Raw genomic sequence first — 14,119 nt, 5'->3', positions numbered from 1 at the left:
TCGTGTAAATAAACGTACTGTATAAACCATCCTTCTGGGGGCTTCTGATCAGATTTATTTACAGGTTGTTGAAAATCTTCTTGCCCTATAATAGATCTCTTGTATGCCCTTCTGTTAATCAGAGCTTTGCTTCTGAGGAGCTACCTACCCTGTGTTTGCCTGTAAACTAGCCCTTAAAAGCTCCTTTGAAAACAATATGTACAGAAGACATCTGCAAAGGCAGGTATTACTCTGACTTGATGCAGGTCTTCAGGAGTTGTCATGTACACGACGGGAGGTAACAGACTATTTCTGAACAGTTTCTGTACTTTTGGAGTAAGGACTGAAATGCTAACCAAGTATAGAAATTAAAAATAACTAAGTAATACTACATGTTATTTCCATGCAGTAAATAGTTCAGCTGTTCTTGTAAGTGGGGGTGTGACATAGAGGAAAAGGAAGGGTGGAAACCTGGATATTCTTGTGTTACCTGTGATTTAAGACTCTGTACTTCATTTAGAGGAGATTAAGGAACAGGGGGAAATAACTAGTGTCTGTATGTCAGTAGGACAATTAGCGTTTCCATCAAGTAAGTGCCAGTTGGCTCTAGAATTAATCGAATACAGCTCGTTCCCTCCCTTCCCACTCCTTGCCTTGGCTTTTGCTGCTTTTCCCCCCCCCCGCTAGGGTTTGCTTCTAAGTCTTTTTTATGCTTCTCTGAGCTTTCACAGTCTTTGCTGAAGCGATAACGTGAAGCCTCCTGGGATCCCACTGCCACTGAATTTAACATCAGCTGCAGGTTCTTGGTTACCTCTTGCGTTTCATTATTCTTACTCCCAACCTGAATTTCCCTGCACCCAGGCTCGTGCCGTATGTCGCGAGAGGCAGAGGAGCTGAGAAGCCTTGCAGGATGTGGTTGCTGAACGTCGCTGCAGCCGGTCGTACGTCCCGTTCTGCTTGCCTTAGAGGGGCTCGACAGCACATGAGCAGCTCTGCGTGAGCTGAGCCGGTTCCCTAACCAGTGTGCCAGTTTCCTTACTGGAAAGGAAGAAAGCTGTGTAGTTAAGGTAATAGGGACTGTGTTTTCAATCCCTGAAAACAGTCCCTTTGTACAACAGCCTCTAGCAGATCCCTATGAACTGCTGCACCTCTTGCACGATGAAGAGCTCGCTAATGAGCAAAGAGAGGATTTTCTGTGAAGCTGAACATGTGAAACAAATAGCCTCCTCTTGCAGAGCCTAATCTAAGTAACAAACACATGGAATAAAAACTAGAGCAAGGTGTGGACAAATTCCATTATGTTGTTGCTGTGCCTGTTGTTGACATGTCCTTTTCATCATGCTTCTGGGTTCGTTAGCTGGAGGGGGTGAGTGCAAGTCCAAAATCCTGTGTGCAGGTTATCGCAGGGTTGCCACCACTCTGGGAAGGATTGCAACGCTTTCCAAATTGTCAACCAAGTTAATCAAGCAGTAAGTGCTCTCTTCCCGACCCTGAAGTTACACCACAAAGATGCCTCCTGCCTGAGCAGCCTTGCTGCAAACCTGGTGGATGGCTGTGAGTTTCCCTTGACTATGGCAAAGATAAAATTGCTAGGCAGGGGCAGCACCATAGTAGGAGCCTGTTCCCTTCTGCTTCTCAGCACAAACGTGCCTCTTGACCAGTTATTGCTTAGAGGAACAGCTTTTCATCCTCTCAGCATCAGTACAGAGTTCCCCCTACTTAGGTCTTTCCACTTCTGCCTGTTTCACCTACTGCCAGCTGCAAGATCTGCCTTGTGGTAGGTACAAGGAAGGACTATGAAAATTACTTCTGAAGCTTATTTTGTTTAAATAGTTTCTACATCTAATATTTATCTTGATCATGTGGAAGAGGTGGCAGTTCTAAAACATTCAGCTTGCAATAGGTGTGAAGACTCCCTAAAAGTTAAGGAGTTTAAGTACTGAATCTAACAGTAATGAAGATGTCTTACTAAAGCAAGTTTGGTTTTAGATGCATGACTGATGTGGTTCAAGAAATCCTCTGTATTACCTTACTGTATTTTTAAATGCATTAGCAGATGAGAAGAGTACAAGCTGATGTAATTTTCTAACAGCATTACAGAAGTAAGGTCCTGTCTCTTTCCCACTTGAAGTCCAGATTATTTTAAAAAAGCAAACTGGGCTGAAGCCCTGTCTACAGGTTACTATAGAGGCAGAGTTACTGTTGCTACAGACTCTCAAGGAGATAGAAGTAAATGACCTTTAATGCTCTAGATTTTCACAGTTCTCCTAACTATGTGGTTTTGGACTCTTTCTGCTCAAGAAGAGATTGCTAGTGAGTAGAGATCAGTAGTCCTACTGAGTTCATGTAGAGGAGCCTTCTGCACAGCAGAGGCAGTGTGCTTTCTCGTGAGAAACAATTTTCTTGGATGGCTGATATGAAAACAAATACATCCTTTCACAGATTTAAAACAAAAGATTTTTTTCAGTGGCACTTGTGGACTTCATAGTTTGCTGCTAGCTCCGTGGTGCTAAGCTTGAAATTTTAGTTGTTATTCCTAAGATTTAATAATCCCTTCAATTTTCATCTTTTGCCTTGCAATTTATTTGCACTTAATGTTAAGTATCCTCCTGGTGGTAGGATACTTACTTGTGTCCAAGTCATCTCTATTTACATACTTTGATTATACTTTCCTCAAAGACTGTTTGAAATCTCAGTATTGGGAAGCAACAGCAACAAAACGCTTATTTTCTCTTTTTAATAAAAAAAACGTGATGAGGCATTTTTATCTGTTTCTCTGATCATCTCTATTCCCAATCAGGTTACTTGGCATAAGAAACTGAAAAGAGGCAGTGCCTTTGTTGGCAGACTCATGGCGCTCGTTGAACTCTTAATAGAGGCAGCATATGCTGAGGTGGTTGAACATGTTCCTGCAGGAAAGCCCAATGAAGAAAATTCAGATCCAAGCAAAAGACTATCAAAATTCCCCATGCATATTTTCTTGCTAGTATGTATACACTAGCTACTATGTTTACCTTAAGCTAACACATATATACATATCTTAGTATTGAAAGTTTTGGTTTAAATCCCCTTAACATACCCTTGAGCAATGACATTATTTTCTTGATCTTCACACACACACCCCCCCAAGTACTTTAAGTCAGTTTTTTGTATTTGTGGGTATTATCTGTACTTCACTTCTCCTTCGGGGGGCCAAAATGCAGAGACTTCTGTCCAGACACTCATACAAAAACAGAGCATGCTTATTACAGATGAGTAGCCTTCCTCTCCTCCCTTTGCAACCATTCAGTCCTGTTTACAAAAGACACAGATAAAAATGGCTCCATTTTCCATCTTGTGGTCCAACTTTCCAACGTTAAATAACACGTGCTTGTGTGTATACATGCACAAGCACACGCTCTGGCCTCATCAGCCAGCAGGTTTTTTAATTCCTGGGAGGAATCACCATATGGAAGTGGATGGACAGTAAGCTGTTACAGTGCAGAGGAAGGAGGAATGATTCAGGGCTGTCTGCTGGATAGCTTTCAAAATGCTTTGGCAGTTTGACTCATCTATATACAGAGACTAAAAAAAAAAATTCACAAAGAATGTCACTCTGCTGGAGGCAAGGATTTTGAGTTGTGCCAACACATCCATGAGCGTAGGGCTGAAGCGAGATGAAATTGCAGCTCTTTTCGATTTGCTTCCTCATTAGAAACGGACAATTCACTTATACATTGAGGTATGAAAGAACTTCAACGGAACAACACATTATAGTCACTGAAATTTAAGAAATGCATTTTCTAACCTTTCTGGGGAAGGGACTGGTCATTATTTGAAGCAGCATATAGCTCTAAGGGACTTTGACCTATCTGACTTCAAAGTCCTCCTGCAACATAGATGCCAAATAACCAGGACAGCTTTGAGCAAGCTTCCTCTTGCTGCTGAACAAAAGTTAATCCTGCTTGATGGGGGATATTTGCCTTCAGAAGCATAGAGCTGACTTACTAAAAGTTATAGTGATGCAGTTCATCTCTCATAGTGACCCTGAGATAGTTCCTTTGGTGTGTTTGGATGTGCTGTGTAGTGGAAGAGATCTTCTATGTTCACAGCTGCAGTTGATTTCCCCCACCCATACAAAAAAAAAAAAACAAACCAAAAAACAAAAAAAAACCCCAAACACTATGAGTTAAAAAATTTCTTAATCCCAAGCATAGTATCCTTTTTTCTCTTGTTGTGTTGATTCAGTTTGTAGGGCTGCCTCCAGCTTCTCCCTAAGAAAAAACACCGTTTGTATTTCATGTGGCTGACTAGATCCTCCCTATCTCACATTCCCCACACCTGGATAACTTGAGAAGGTCTTACATAGTTAAGTACAGAAGAGCAGCACTCTTTTTCTGTTATTACCCAGTAGTCTGAAACTCCGAGTGTGCAGAAGCTTCCACTTGTTGCCCAAAAAACGTGTCTTCAGAGTAAAAGCCTGTGGCATAGCCTGATAGCCCAAAACTTTCTTCTGTCACACTCTTCACATCTTCAGTCCTGCTGCGTTGCTCCTCTTTTTTTCAGCTTTAACTGATAGTCAGTATGCCCCTTACACAAAAGCTAGCAGTTACAACAGCATATAGAACAAGAATGCAAAAAAAGGCAACCACAGCCCCACTGCTTGCACCACTGCCAAACCAAATAACTTCCCAGTAGCCTTTCTTGTATACAGCTGAGCCAGAGCTGCGTAAGTTCACTTGGGCCCATACTCAGGGTTTCAGCTGAGTAACCCTGCTATGCCCATCATTGCTAGGCTTTTGAGGATGGACTTGTAGCCAAAGAGTTAACGCGTGAGCATGAGCTTGTTAGGAACCCCCACATTTCAAAGTTTGGTCAGAGTTTAAATATTGTTCTCACTAATGCACTGATGTTCTCATATTCAGGTTTTCTTTAATTTACACAATATCAGGCTCATACTATTTAAGTTTACATGGGTAGATTTGTAGTGGAGAGCAAGTTTCAGTACCTTCAAAAGTTTTCCAGGGGTACTCTTTAGAAGAAAAGTGAGCAAGAATGGCTTTTTTTGTCCCACTTGAAAAGCAAAGAAACAGAGTGCACGTATTCTGCTCATGTCACACCTGTGTTAGCTAAATTTTAGCATAGACCTTGCTTGAACCCGCAGGGTGCAACTCCACAACAGCTCAAGCTGACCTAAATCAGTCCCTGGCCGGGTCTTCCTGCTTTGTTCCTTGCGACAGCCCTAATGCATGTCTGATTTGGGGGTTAACTGATTCAGGGAAATCAGTGTAGCTCCCTGAAGACCGAGCAAAAATAGGTTGGGATTTTTGGATACTGGTTTAGTTCCAGGACAAGCAGAGGGGCAGATGGGAACGATAGGAGTTGGGAACCCAGGCAGAATTCATTTTTTCTTCAGAAAAATACATGTGGTGGCTTTCAAGTCTTGCTCAATGTTGCTGTTATGCAGAAGGAAAAAAAAAAAAAAAAAGGGGTATTTGATTTAGGTTTGTTTTCCCTTTTCTGTAACTGTGGAAATTACACCGATGCTCGTTTGACTCACTACTATTTCAAAATAATATTAAAGTGACTAATATCTGAAAAATGTGCGGGTCGTTTGACTCGCAGTTCAGGGCTTATTTCATTGGAGGGCCTCTGACTGCCGCAAATTGCTCTAAATTGGCAGAGCACTTCTCATAATGAGCAATATTTCAACATAATTTAATTGGGTTCCCTGCCAAGGAGGAAACTGTAATCCTGCAGCTTTTTGATGGTGTCACCTGGTCAGTGGTCATCTCTTGGCCTGCGGGCAGGTATGGATGACTGTGGGGTGACTCAGAGGGTCTAACCACCAGCGTTTTAAAAACTTTATCACCAGGCCCTGGGAGATGTGTCCGATTTCTCCCCTGTTGCGAGGGGTGAAGCTGCGAGGGTCTGGCAGGGAGAACGGCAAGCCCCGCTCTGATTTCCAGCAAGGCTGCTCAGCAGATGGAGGAGGCCACCACTGCTTCGAGGCTTTGAATCAACGTGCATGTGGCAGCAAGGACCCCTGGCTGGACTGAGCCTTCCTGAGCTGTTAGTCAGCTGTGTCTGGCTTGCCATGAACCAGCGAGCTGAAATACCAATAATTTCTTGCTTGCTTTTTTAGCTGGAAATTCACCTTGAGAAGCCCATGGGAAGCAACTGTGGCCAGAGCTTTTGCCAGCAGTATGTGAGGCAGGGAGGAGTTTCAGTATGCAGAAACTGGAATTTAAATCTGCCTGGGTCTGGTATTACTGTAATATTATGCTGTAGAAAATATGAATGCAAAGACCTTGTCAGCACAGAGCGTTTCACAGAGCACTCACCCAAATGCTGGTGCTGGGTTTTGGACAAGCAAAGTTTGTGATGTCCTAGGTCCGGATGTGGTAGAAGTACAAATTGTTTTAAGATACAACAGATTAAAAACCGAAATGAAGACCCATCTTGGGCCAGTTCAGATGTCTGATAATTAAGACTTAAAGATCGAAAAAACTCCCTTCTGCCATAAACACTTAATCCCTTGTTGGTATTCTGCTTGACTTTCCCCACCCAGCTTTTAGGTTTCCCCCTTCTAATCTGCAGTATGCCTTGCAGATGAGATAAATATTGGCAGGTAACGAAATCTCATTTTCTGTTAAAGGGTCACTGCAGGTAATCCTGTGACAGCGGTGCGACAGCTTTACCTGCAGCAAACCTGGCTTGCTGCTTTTTGGCACAGACAGACTCGCGCCGTTTATGCCGCGTACGAAACTGTGGTCTTGATTCGGGTATATATCACATAAAATTCGTACCGAGTAGTATGCTGAGCAATACACTCGGTGCTGCTCGAGGCAGTTAGGCTTTAAGGCAAAGTGTGGTAGTGTTGCGCTGTGTTTCCTCGCAGGCGGTGGGACTGGGACTGCGCTCTCCGCAGCTGCCAGGGACTGCGAGCTCTCCCAGTGCTCCGGGCTTGGCCCCCCCCCCCCCCCCCCCCCCCCTCGTCTCGGCAGTGATTCACGGCTCTGCTGGATGTTTCTGGTCGGTTCCAGGGGTCTAGCAAAATCCAGGAAGAGTCGTGTCGAGACTCGCTGGAATGTGGATTAGTTTCATACGCGTCCAAGGGCATGGATGCCCCGGGAAAAAAAGGTGAAATCGGGCTCTTGTGGCTCCCAGCAGGGGCTGTGAGGAATCTGTTCTTGGGGCCAGGGCTGTTCCCTGCTTCTGCACATGCACATATTTAACAGGGGAGATGAATCCAGCAAAACCCAAGCAGCAGAGATGTAGGACTCCTGAAACATAGCCTGTAACTCTGACTGTTGGGAAGTACCATTCCCAGTTTGGGGGTTCTGAAATGGAGATCGAAGGATTTCAGGTCTAATTCTGTATCCGTAGGTAATCTGTTTCATTCCTTGCCCCAAACTGAACTGCTGCAGCTGAGCAGCATGAGTGCAGAATCCTCTTACCCTGTAGCTTTTCTCGCCGTGTGACTTCACCTGTAGCTACAAGTTGGCTATAATTAAATGTGGGGCTCACATCTGCCCTGCGCTTGCAACAGGGAGCCTTAATTCAGCAGGAATGGAATTTCCTTGGGCATTCATCAGGCAAGAAAGCACCAGACCTGTAAGTGAGACCCTTTGCAGGGGACAGCTGTGACAACTCCTGCTCCTATGCAATGCCAGAATGCTATCTGACTATCTGCATCCCTTGGAAAAAACTGCAGTATTTCAAGCTCATAAAGGGGACGTGATCTTTGTTTAGTTGGACTAGCTGAAAAAGAATCTGAACTAGTTTCTTCAAATTCTTCATAGTTTTCTGTCTCATCAGTTCAGCAAACCAAACAAGTTATAGTTGTTTTAAGAGCTTCACAGCTATTGCAGCCAGTTGTAGTAGAGATGTATGTATGAAGGAAAAAAATGCGTTCTGTAGACCATCTGCTTTGGATTTGTGTAAAATCAAGGTTTGTGCATTTTGTGTGTCTGGGGAGGAAAAGACCAGTGAACAGCAAATTCAGCTAACCTTACATTTTTAAACCAAACCACCCCTCTCCCCCCCTGAGTCTTTCTCAGCACAACGGTTTGGGGAGGTGTGGAGGGAAACTTCTCCTCGTGTCATCTGGAAAATGTATGGGTTTTGAATGGGATGTCGGAGCTCTCTTGTGGCAAGAATATGGAAAATAAGATCAGCTGAATTTCTGTGTGCAGATGATCACCCTTAAGACATGAGTGCATCTGAAATTAAACTTTTGGACTGGGCTGAAGCCCTGTATGCACGAGAACAGCTAATGAGAATTTTACCTGAGCTCGTTTTATGTCTCCTAGGCCATTAGGAGTTAAAAGGTCTTGACTGATACTGAGCATGAAAAAGCACAAAACAGAAAAGCTAGGTAGTTAATGGAAAAATTGAGCTAATTCCCCTTCAGACTGCAATTTCAAGTCTTGTATAAGTGGAGTGCAAAAGTGGGACTTTGTATGTTGAAAATAATTGCTGTAAAAGCAAAGAGAAGAGCCTTCGCTTCGGTCGTCGGCTCCCTGTGAAAACTACAGGAGGGGACAATGCGTCTGCTTCCGCTGTGCGTAGCGAAATGCTGTCATCTTGTCTGCAGGTTCTGCACACAGCAAATAACCCGGCGGTGACGTAGGCTACGCTTCGGTCTAGGGGATAAACTAGGAAATCCAGAAAGTCTGCATCGGGGCAGTACAAGGTGGCACTGCGGATGACTGCAGAAAACTAACCTTTGTAGGAAGAAGGGCCCTTTTCTGTTACGGGCCCGTATTCTGCACAGGTCTGAGCACCTGCTTACATCCGTGTGCTGGGAGCAGTTAGGCTGGTGTCAGCGTAATATTTATTGTACGTACATCCAAGGCATGTGTTTTTGCAGAGTGTCACTGGGGAAGGTAATCACCTGGTGGGCTAGAAATGAAGAAATGTTGTTGAGTGGCAGACGATAACGGTTGTGATGGTCTTTCAGACTAACAGGGATGCCAAAGGAAAAATATGATCCTCCAGATCCTCACAGAATTTATACCATCATGTCAGCAGAAGAGGTAGCCAACGGGAAGAAGTCACACTGGGCTGAATTAGAGATCTCGGGTGAGTTGATTTGGTTTCGAATTTTGCTCCAGTGAAGTTGCTGGTGCCTCAGAATCACACCAGACACTTCCAGATAGGGAATCCTGTTGCAAAAACAGTTTTTCTGAGTTGGGGGAGGAGGACTAACTGCCTTACCAGATTGCCTTCGAGCTTGGCTAGCTCATATTAAGATTTAAAACACCACCTCAGGTTGGATGTGAGTTTTTGGGTAGCACATCTGCTTCCCTAGAACTGTACCTCTGTCTCTATCCTTTTAACGGGGAGGATTAGGTAACTATTTCAAGTCTGCTCGTAGAAAAGATACACGAGCGTCACTGAGCGTTCCCGTGAAGCGGTAAGGTTTCCACACTGGAAATGCCATATTCTGACATCCCCCGTAGTTTGTATCTGATGGCTTGAGAGCGCAAGGCCTGACTGAAGAGGTGGTTCTTTGCTTTTCTTTTTTAGGTAGAGTGCGGAGCTTAAGTACGTCACTTTGGTCGCTGACGCACTTGACTGCTCTGCACCTCAATGACAATAACCTTACTCGCATTCCACCTGATATTGCCAAGCTTCATAATCTGGTTTACCTGGATCTGTCATCCAACAAACTCAGAAGTTTACCAGCAGAACTAGGAAACATGGTGTCTCTCAGGTGAGAGAAATTATTCTGGTTAACTTTACAAAAATCTATATTCTGACATTGGGAATGAGAATTTTATTTTGCTTTCCGTTCCTATATTTAAAACAATTCTGAAAAATTCAAGATTGGTGCAAAACTTCAGTTCTAATAGTTACTTCTGGGTTCATTACCCTTCTTTTCTGATCTCTACAGGTGCATGTCTGTAAGATACGTAGTCTTCTGCTCTGAAACATTCTTTGAGACTTGGTGATCGCCTGCTGTTTAAATTCTCTCTGATTTAATTTTATGTTTTGGGGGTTTTGTGGCTTTTTTTTTCCCTAATGAAAGTATTTTGGTCGTGCTTTAAAATGGGAAGATTGGCATATCTTTCTACAATATAAAAAAATTCAGGGTTAAAAGTGTCATCTTTGAAGAGGAGTGGCCTATAGCGCTTTAAGAGTTTTCTTCTGAAGTCATACTCATCAAAAGTGTTTTTGCATTTGCTGCAGGGAATTGCTTTTAAATAACAATCTGTTACGGGTTTTGCCTTATGAACTTGGACGGCTCTTCCAGCTACAAACCCTAGGTTTGAAAGGTGAGTGAGTTCTTTACAGTTAAATATTCCTGGGAGTACTCTTGACTTACTGAGGGGGCTGGGCTCAAAAGCTTTGTGTATTACCTCATCATTTTCTTAAAGTTTATTTGAGCTACTAAGCTGGTAGCAAAAATGACCAGGCAGTTTGGATAACAGCGCTTTTCTTTTTTAATGCTGTTAAACTTCCTTATGAGCCTATTTCAAATCTGTAGAGAGGTAAATAAACCCTTTAACCTACTACATTATTGATTGAAGTCAGTCGAGGGAAGAAAGTCTTATGTGTGCTAGCAATTTCTATACTGATACGGTGGTACTCTACAATTCCAAGTTAAGCGACCTAAATACCTTCTGGGTCAATTTTTCTGTTCTCATTATGGAAGATTTTCTTTGTTTGGAAAGCCTCAAGAAAGTCAGGCAGCTAATCACCCAGTTGTTGTTTTATGCTGTTGGCAGGCAATCCTTTATCACAAGATATTCTCAGCCTCTACCAGGATCCAGACGGAACTCGAAAGCTACTGAACTACATGCTTGACAATCTAGCAGGTGACAACCCTACTAATCTGATTGACAGAAATGGTTTAAAAGCATGCATTTCTCACAGTGTTTGCTGCTTAAACAAGAATCTGAACCACTGAAGGGAGTGTGTTTTCTAACTGCTTTTGCTTTTTTGTTGAGTGGTTCCAGTCGTACACATGCTTGAACACGGTGGAAGAGGTTGCCATATATTGTCTAAGCTTTTCCCACGTTACCATGTTACAGCCAGCAGTTCCCACTGTTCTGTTAGAAACCCTTCAATTACCAACAAAGTCTTCCTTGCTGAAGCCATTTTGATGCTTTCCGCTAGAAATTACAATCCACATGCAAGCAGAATGTCAAATTTCGATCTAGAAATACCAAAGTGATTAAGAATGTCCAGTACCTGACTTAAATCCTGCTTCATGGTTTTGTAACTGAGCTGTTTTGCCACTTAATGTCTACCAAGTTAAAACACTGCAGGAGTGATGGATATAGGGTGAGGTTCTTGGAGAAGGGGAGTATAGGATGTCTGAACCGCCACAGGATTTACCCCTCCTTCTTCAGCAGTGTATTCAAGGTGCAGGGATATTTCAGTGGTGCTTCTAGATTTGAAAGCAAGCGACAAAAATAGTCGTGAGTCTTACAACTGACAAAGTTCCTCTTACTGTAGCTAGCCATTTACATGATTTTTGCCTCCCGTGGAGCATAAAAAGTGTTTGGGAGTTGGGGTTGCAAAGCACGGTATGGAACATTATTGCTCAGTCATCATTTTGACTTAGAAATTGTAACTTACAAATATAAACCCTGAATTAATCACTGTTTTATTTTTTTTTTTAGTTCATCCAGAGCAGCTGCCTCCAAGGCCATGGATTACTTTAAAAGAACGAGACCAAATTCTGCCCTCAGGTAAATCTATGGTTCTTCTCCATATGCTCATGCAGTGATACACTTTTCTTTGGCTTTATTTTCAGAGGAGTCTTCAGCCTTACATGAATCAGATTGAAAGTAGCAATTTGTGTTCATTTGCACTAAAACTATTAACATATGGCTGTGCTGTAAATATAGTTTTTGTAATTTGGATGGGATGCTGGTCATTTCTTTCCCATGTTAGGCTTTTTCATGACTGTTCCAGCAACTGATGCCCAAGCAAAAGAGCTTTTTTTAAAAAAATTCACTTCTCAGAAATAATAAGAACTGTAAAATAACTGTGCACAAATGCCGTCCCCACGCACAGGCTGAAAAAAAAGTGAGACTTTGAGAAGTCCTTATCTGCAAGCAAACTTGTGGAGTGCCTGGTACCGAAGTTAGTTTAATGCCCTCTATTGTTGATTTTGGTACAGTGCAAGAGGCAGCATTTCTTCAGGCTGTCCAAATCCACTGGCTCTTCTTATCCTGCACATCCTGAATATAGTCCTCAAAAAGCATCTGTGAGCTTGTGTAAAGGAAGGAAAATGCTACTATTGTTATTGCAGAAGATCAGCTTAATAACCAGCAAGAATAATGTGGCAGTCTGTTTTCATTTTCGAAGTGTGATGGCAGGTCTTCAAAACAACTCAAGTCATGTGTTAGGCAGGCTAATGTTGCAGTTGAGATCATCTGTCACTTCTTTTATATTAAAGAACAACAAACCAGGAAAAAAAATAGGAAGGAATGGAAAATGCCAAAACTCCTATAAGCCACCACAACATTAAGTTCTGCATTTCTGTTCCAAATTCCCTTGCAAATCAGTATTCTCATTGGAGTTTTACAGACTTTGGTTTTATTTTTTAAATCAAACTTTCTGAGCAGAAACAGAATTCAGAAGTGTGCCTCAGAAAGGATAGCGTTAGGCAAGTGAGCTGTGGAATATTTCATGGTAGAAACTGTAATGTGCCAATTGGTTGTTGTTGTAAAAGTGAAACAACCAAACAGCAGAAATCTTTGACTATGAGTATAAAAAAATACAGCTGTGGGCTAGCCTCACCGTAAAACCTCACTTGTTTCTCTGCAGATATGAGCAGTCTTTTCCAGTGGCATGGTGCTAGGATGTTGCATTTCCCTATCTTTTAGTCTTGGTGTAAAATCTAAGGGAGTTGAGAAGTTTGTGTGTGAAAGAAGTGTGTTTCAAGTTAATGACCTGATGAGCTGCATGCTGACTTCTCTCTTTTTTTTTTTTTTTTTTTTTTTTTTTTTTTTTTAATGCAACCAAATAACATTGTAGCTGCTTGCTAATTTGTGACTTAGTTTCTTCTTCTCTTCCTTGCCCTCTCCCAGACCTCTCTCTTGCCCTTGGACGTGATAGATACAGATACAACTAGATGCAACTTATAAATGTTGTACAGGTGCTATGAAAATTGTACGAACGTTTTGAAATCAGACTGCCTAAAAATGTAGCATTCTAACGCAGCGTTTCTGGCTGATGCTGTGGTGTCATGACATAGTAACAGCTTCTTTAGCAGCTTGGTTTTGCTTTTGCTTTAGAACTGTACAGGTCACTTCAGCCTGAAGTTGCTGGATCGAGGCACCTCATGCCATAAATGCTGGGTTTTGACTCCAGCACTGAAATGGCTGCTCCTTTCCCTCTCCTTACCAAAGAGAGAGACTGTTCCTAATTGTTGCCGACCCCTAGATCTCCCCCATCCCCAAAGGTAACAAAGAATTGACTGCAAAATGGGATTGCATTGCTCTGTTATGCACATGACGCCCTCTCGTTTTGATAGTAATGCTGATTTTTTTTCAGGAAGAGTTTAGCCTTACGTGGTAACTGCTGGCTCAGCAGGGCCTTTTTTACTCCTGCTCATGAAACGCTCAGTGGAATAAGCCCACTGACTTGTGTTCAGTAGGCCCTCCATAATAAACCATGTAAGATTCAGTATTTTGGCTTGAATAAGTTCAGCATTTGTAATCTTCAGAGGTTGATAACCTTTCCCTTTCTTTCTTTCTTTCCTTCCTTTCAGCTTCATTCACCGTTATGTGTTACAATGTGTTGTGTGATAAGTATGCCACCCGGCAGCTCTATGGCTACTGCCCATCTTGGGCGCTCAATTGGGAGTACAGAAAGAAGGGAATCATGGAAGAAATCGTCAACTGTGATGCAGATATCATTAGTCTTCAGGTAATTCGAAAAAAAAAAAACCAACTGTATTTTTCGTCAGAAACAGAAAACATTAATTTCCACCTTTAGAATGAAATGCTCTCTTGAGAAAACCATCTTCGCCTGCTTGCTAAGAAATTCCGGGGCTTACCAATACAAGCTGTGTGCACAGCTCCTTGTTTACGCACTGGCTTGTGTTTTATGGAATTAGACAGAGTAAGTGAGAGAAAATTAGCTAAATCAGTAGGTGATTTGCGTTGGAAGATCTGGGTCTTTTTCCCCTTGGATA

The 14,119-nt window shown here is 42.6% G+C and overlaps 1 protein-coding gene across 2 annotated transcripts in view; it reads left to right on the top strand.

Moving 5' to 3' along the window:
• CNOT6L (CCR4-NOT transcription complex subunit 6 like) overlaps window positions 1-14,119 on the top strand; it is a 34,519-nt gene that overhangs the window by 11,492 nt on the left and 8,908 nt on the right. For both annotated transcript variants that reach the window (XM_032992340.2, XM_042796330.1), the window contains exons 2-7: window positions 8,924-9,045; window positions 9,493-9,679; window positions 10,156-10,241; window positions 10,695-10,784; window positions 11,595-11,663; window positions 13,694-13,851. In XM_032992340.2, coding sequence (XP_032848231.1) covers window positions 8,934-9,045; window positions 9,493-9,679; window positions 10,156-10,241; window positions 10,695-10,784; window positions 11,595-11,663; window positions 13,694-13,851 — 702 coding nt within the window. In that variant the 5' untranslated portion in view covers window positions 8,924-8,933. The remainder of the gene's footprint in view (window positions 1-8,923; window positions 9,046-9,492; window positions 9,680-10,155; window positions 10,242-10,694; window positions 10,785-11,594; window positions 11,664-13,693; window positions 13,852-14,119) is intronic.

This window comes from Tyto alba, unplaced genomic scaffold (genome assembly GCF_018691265.1).
Source record: "Tyto alba isolate M040663 unplaced genomic scaffold, T.alba_DEE_v4.0 Super-Scaffold_23, whole genome shotgun sequence".
NCBI classification, from domain to species: Eukaryota; Metazoa; Chordata; class Aves; order Strigiformes; family Tytonidae; genus Tyto; species Tyto alba.
This window is presented reverse-complemented; position numbering and strand designations above follow the sequence as displayed.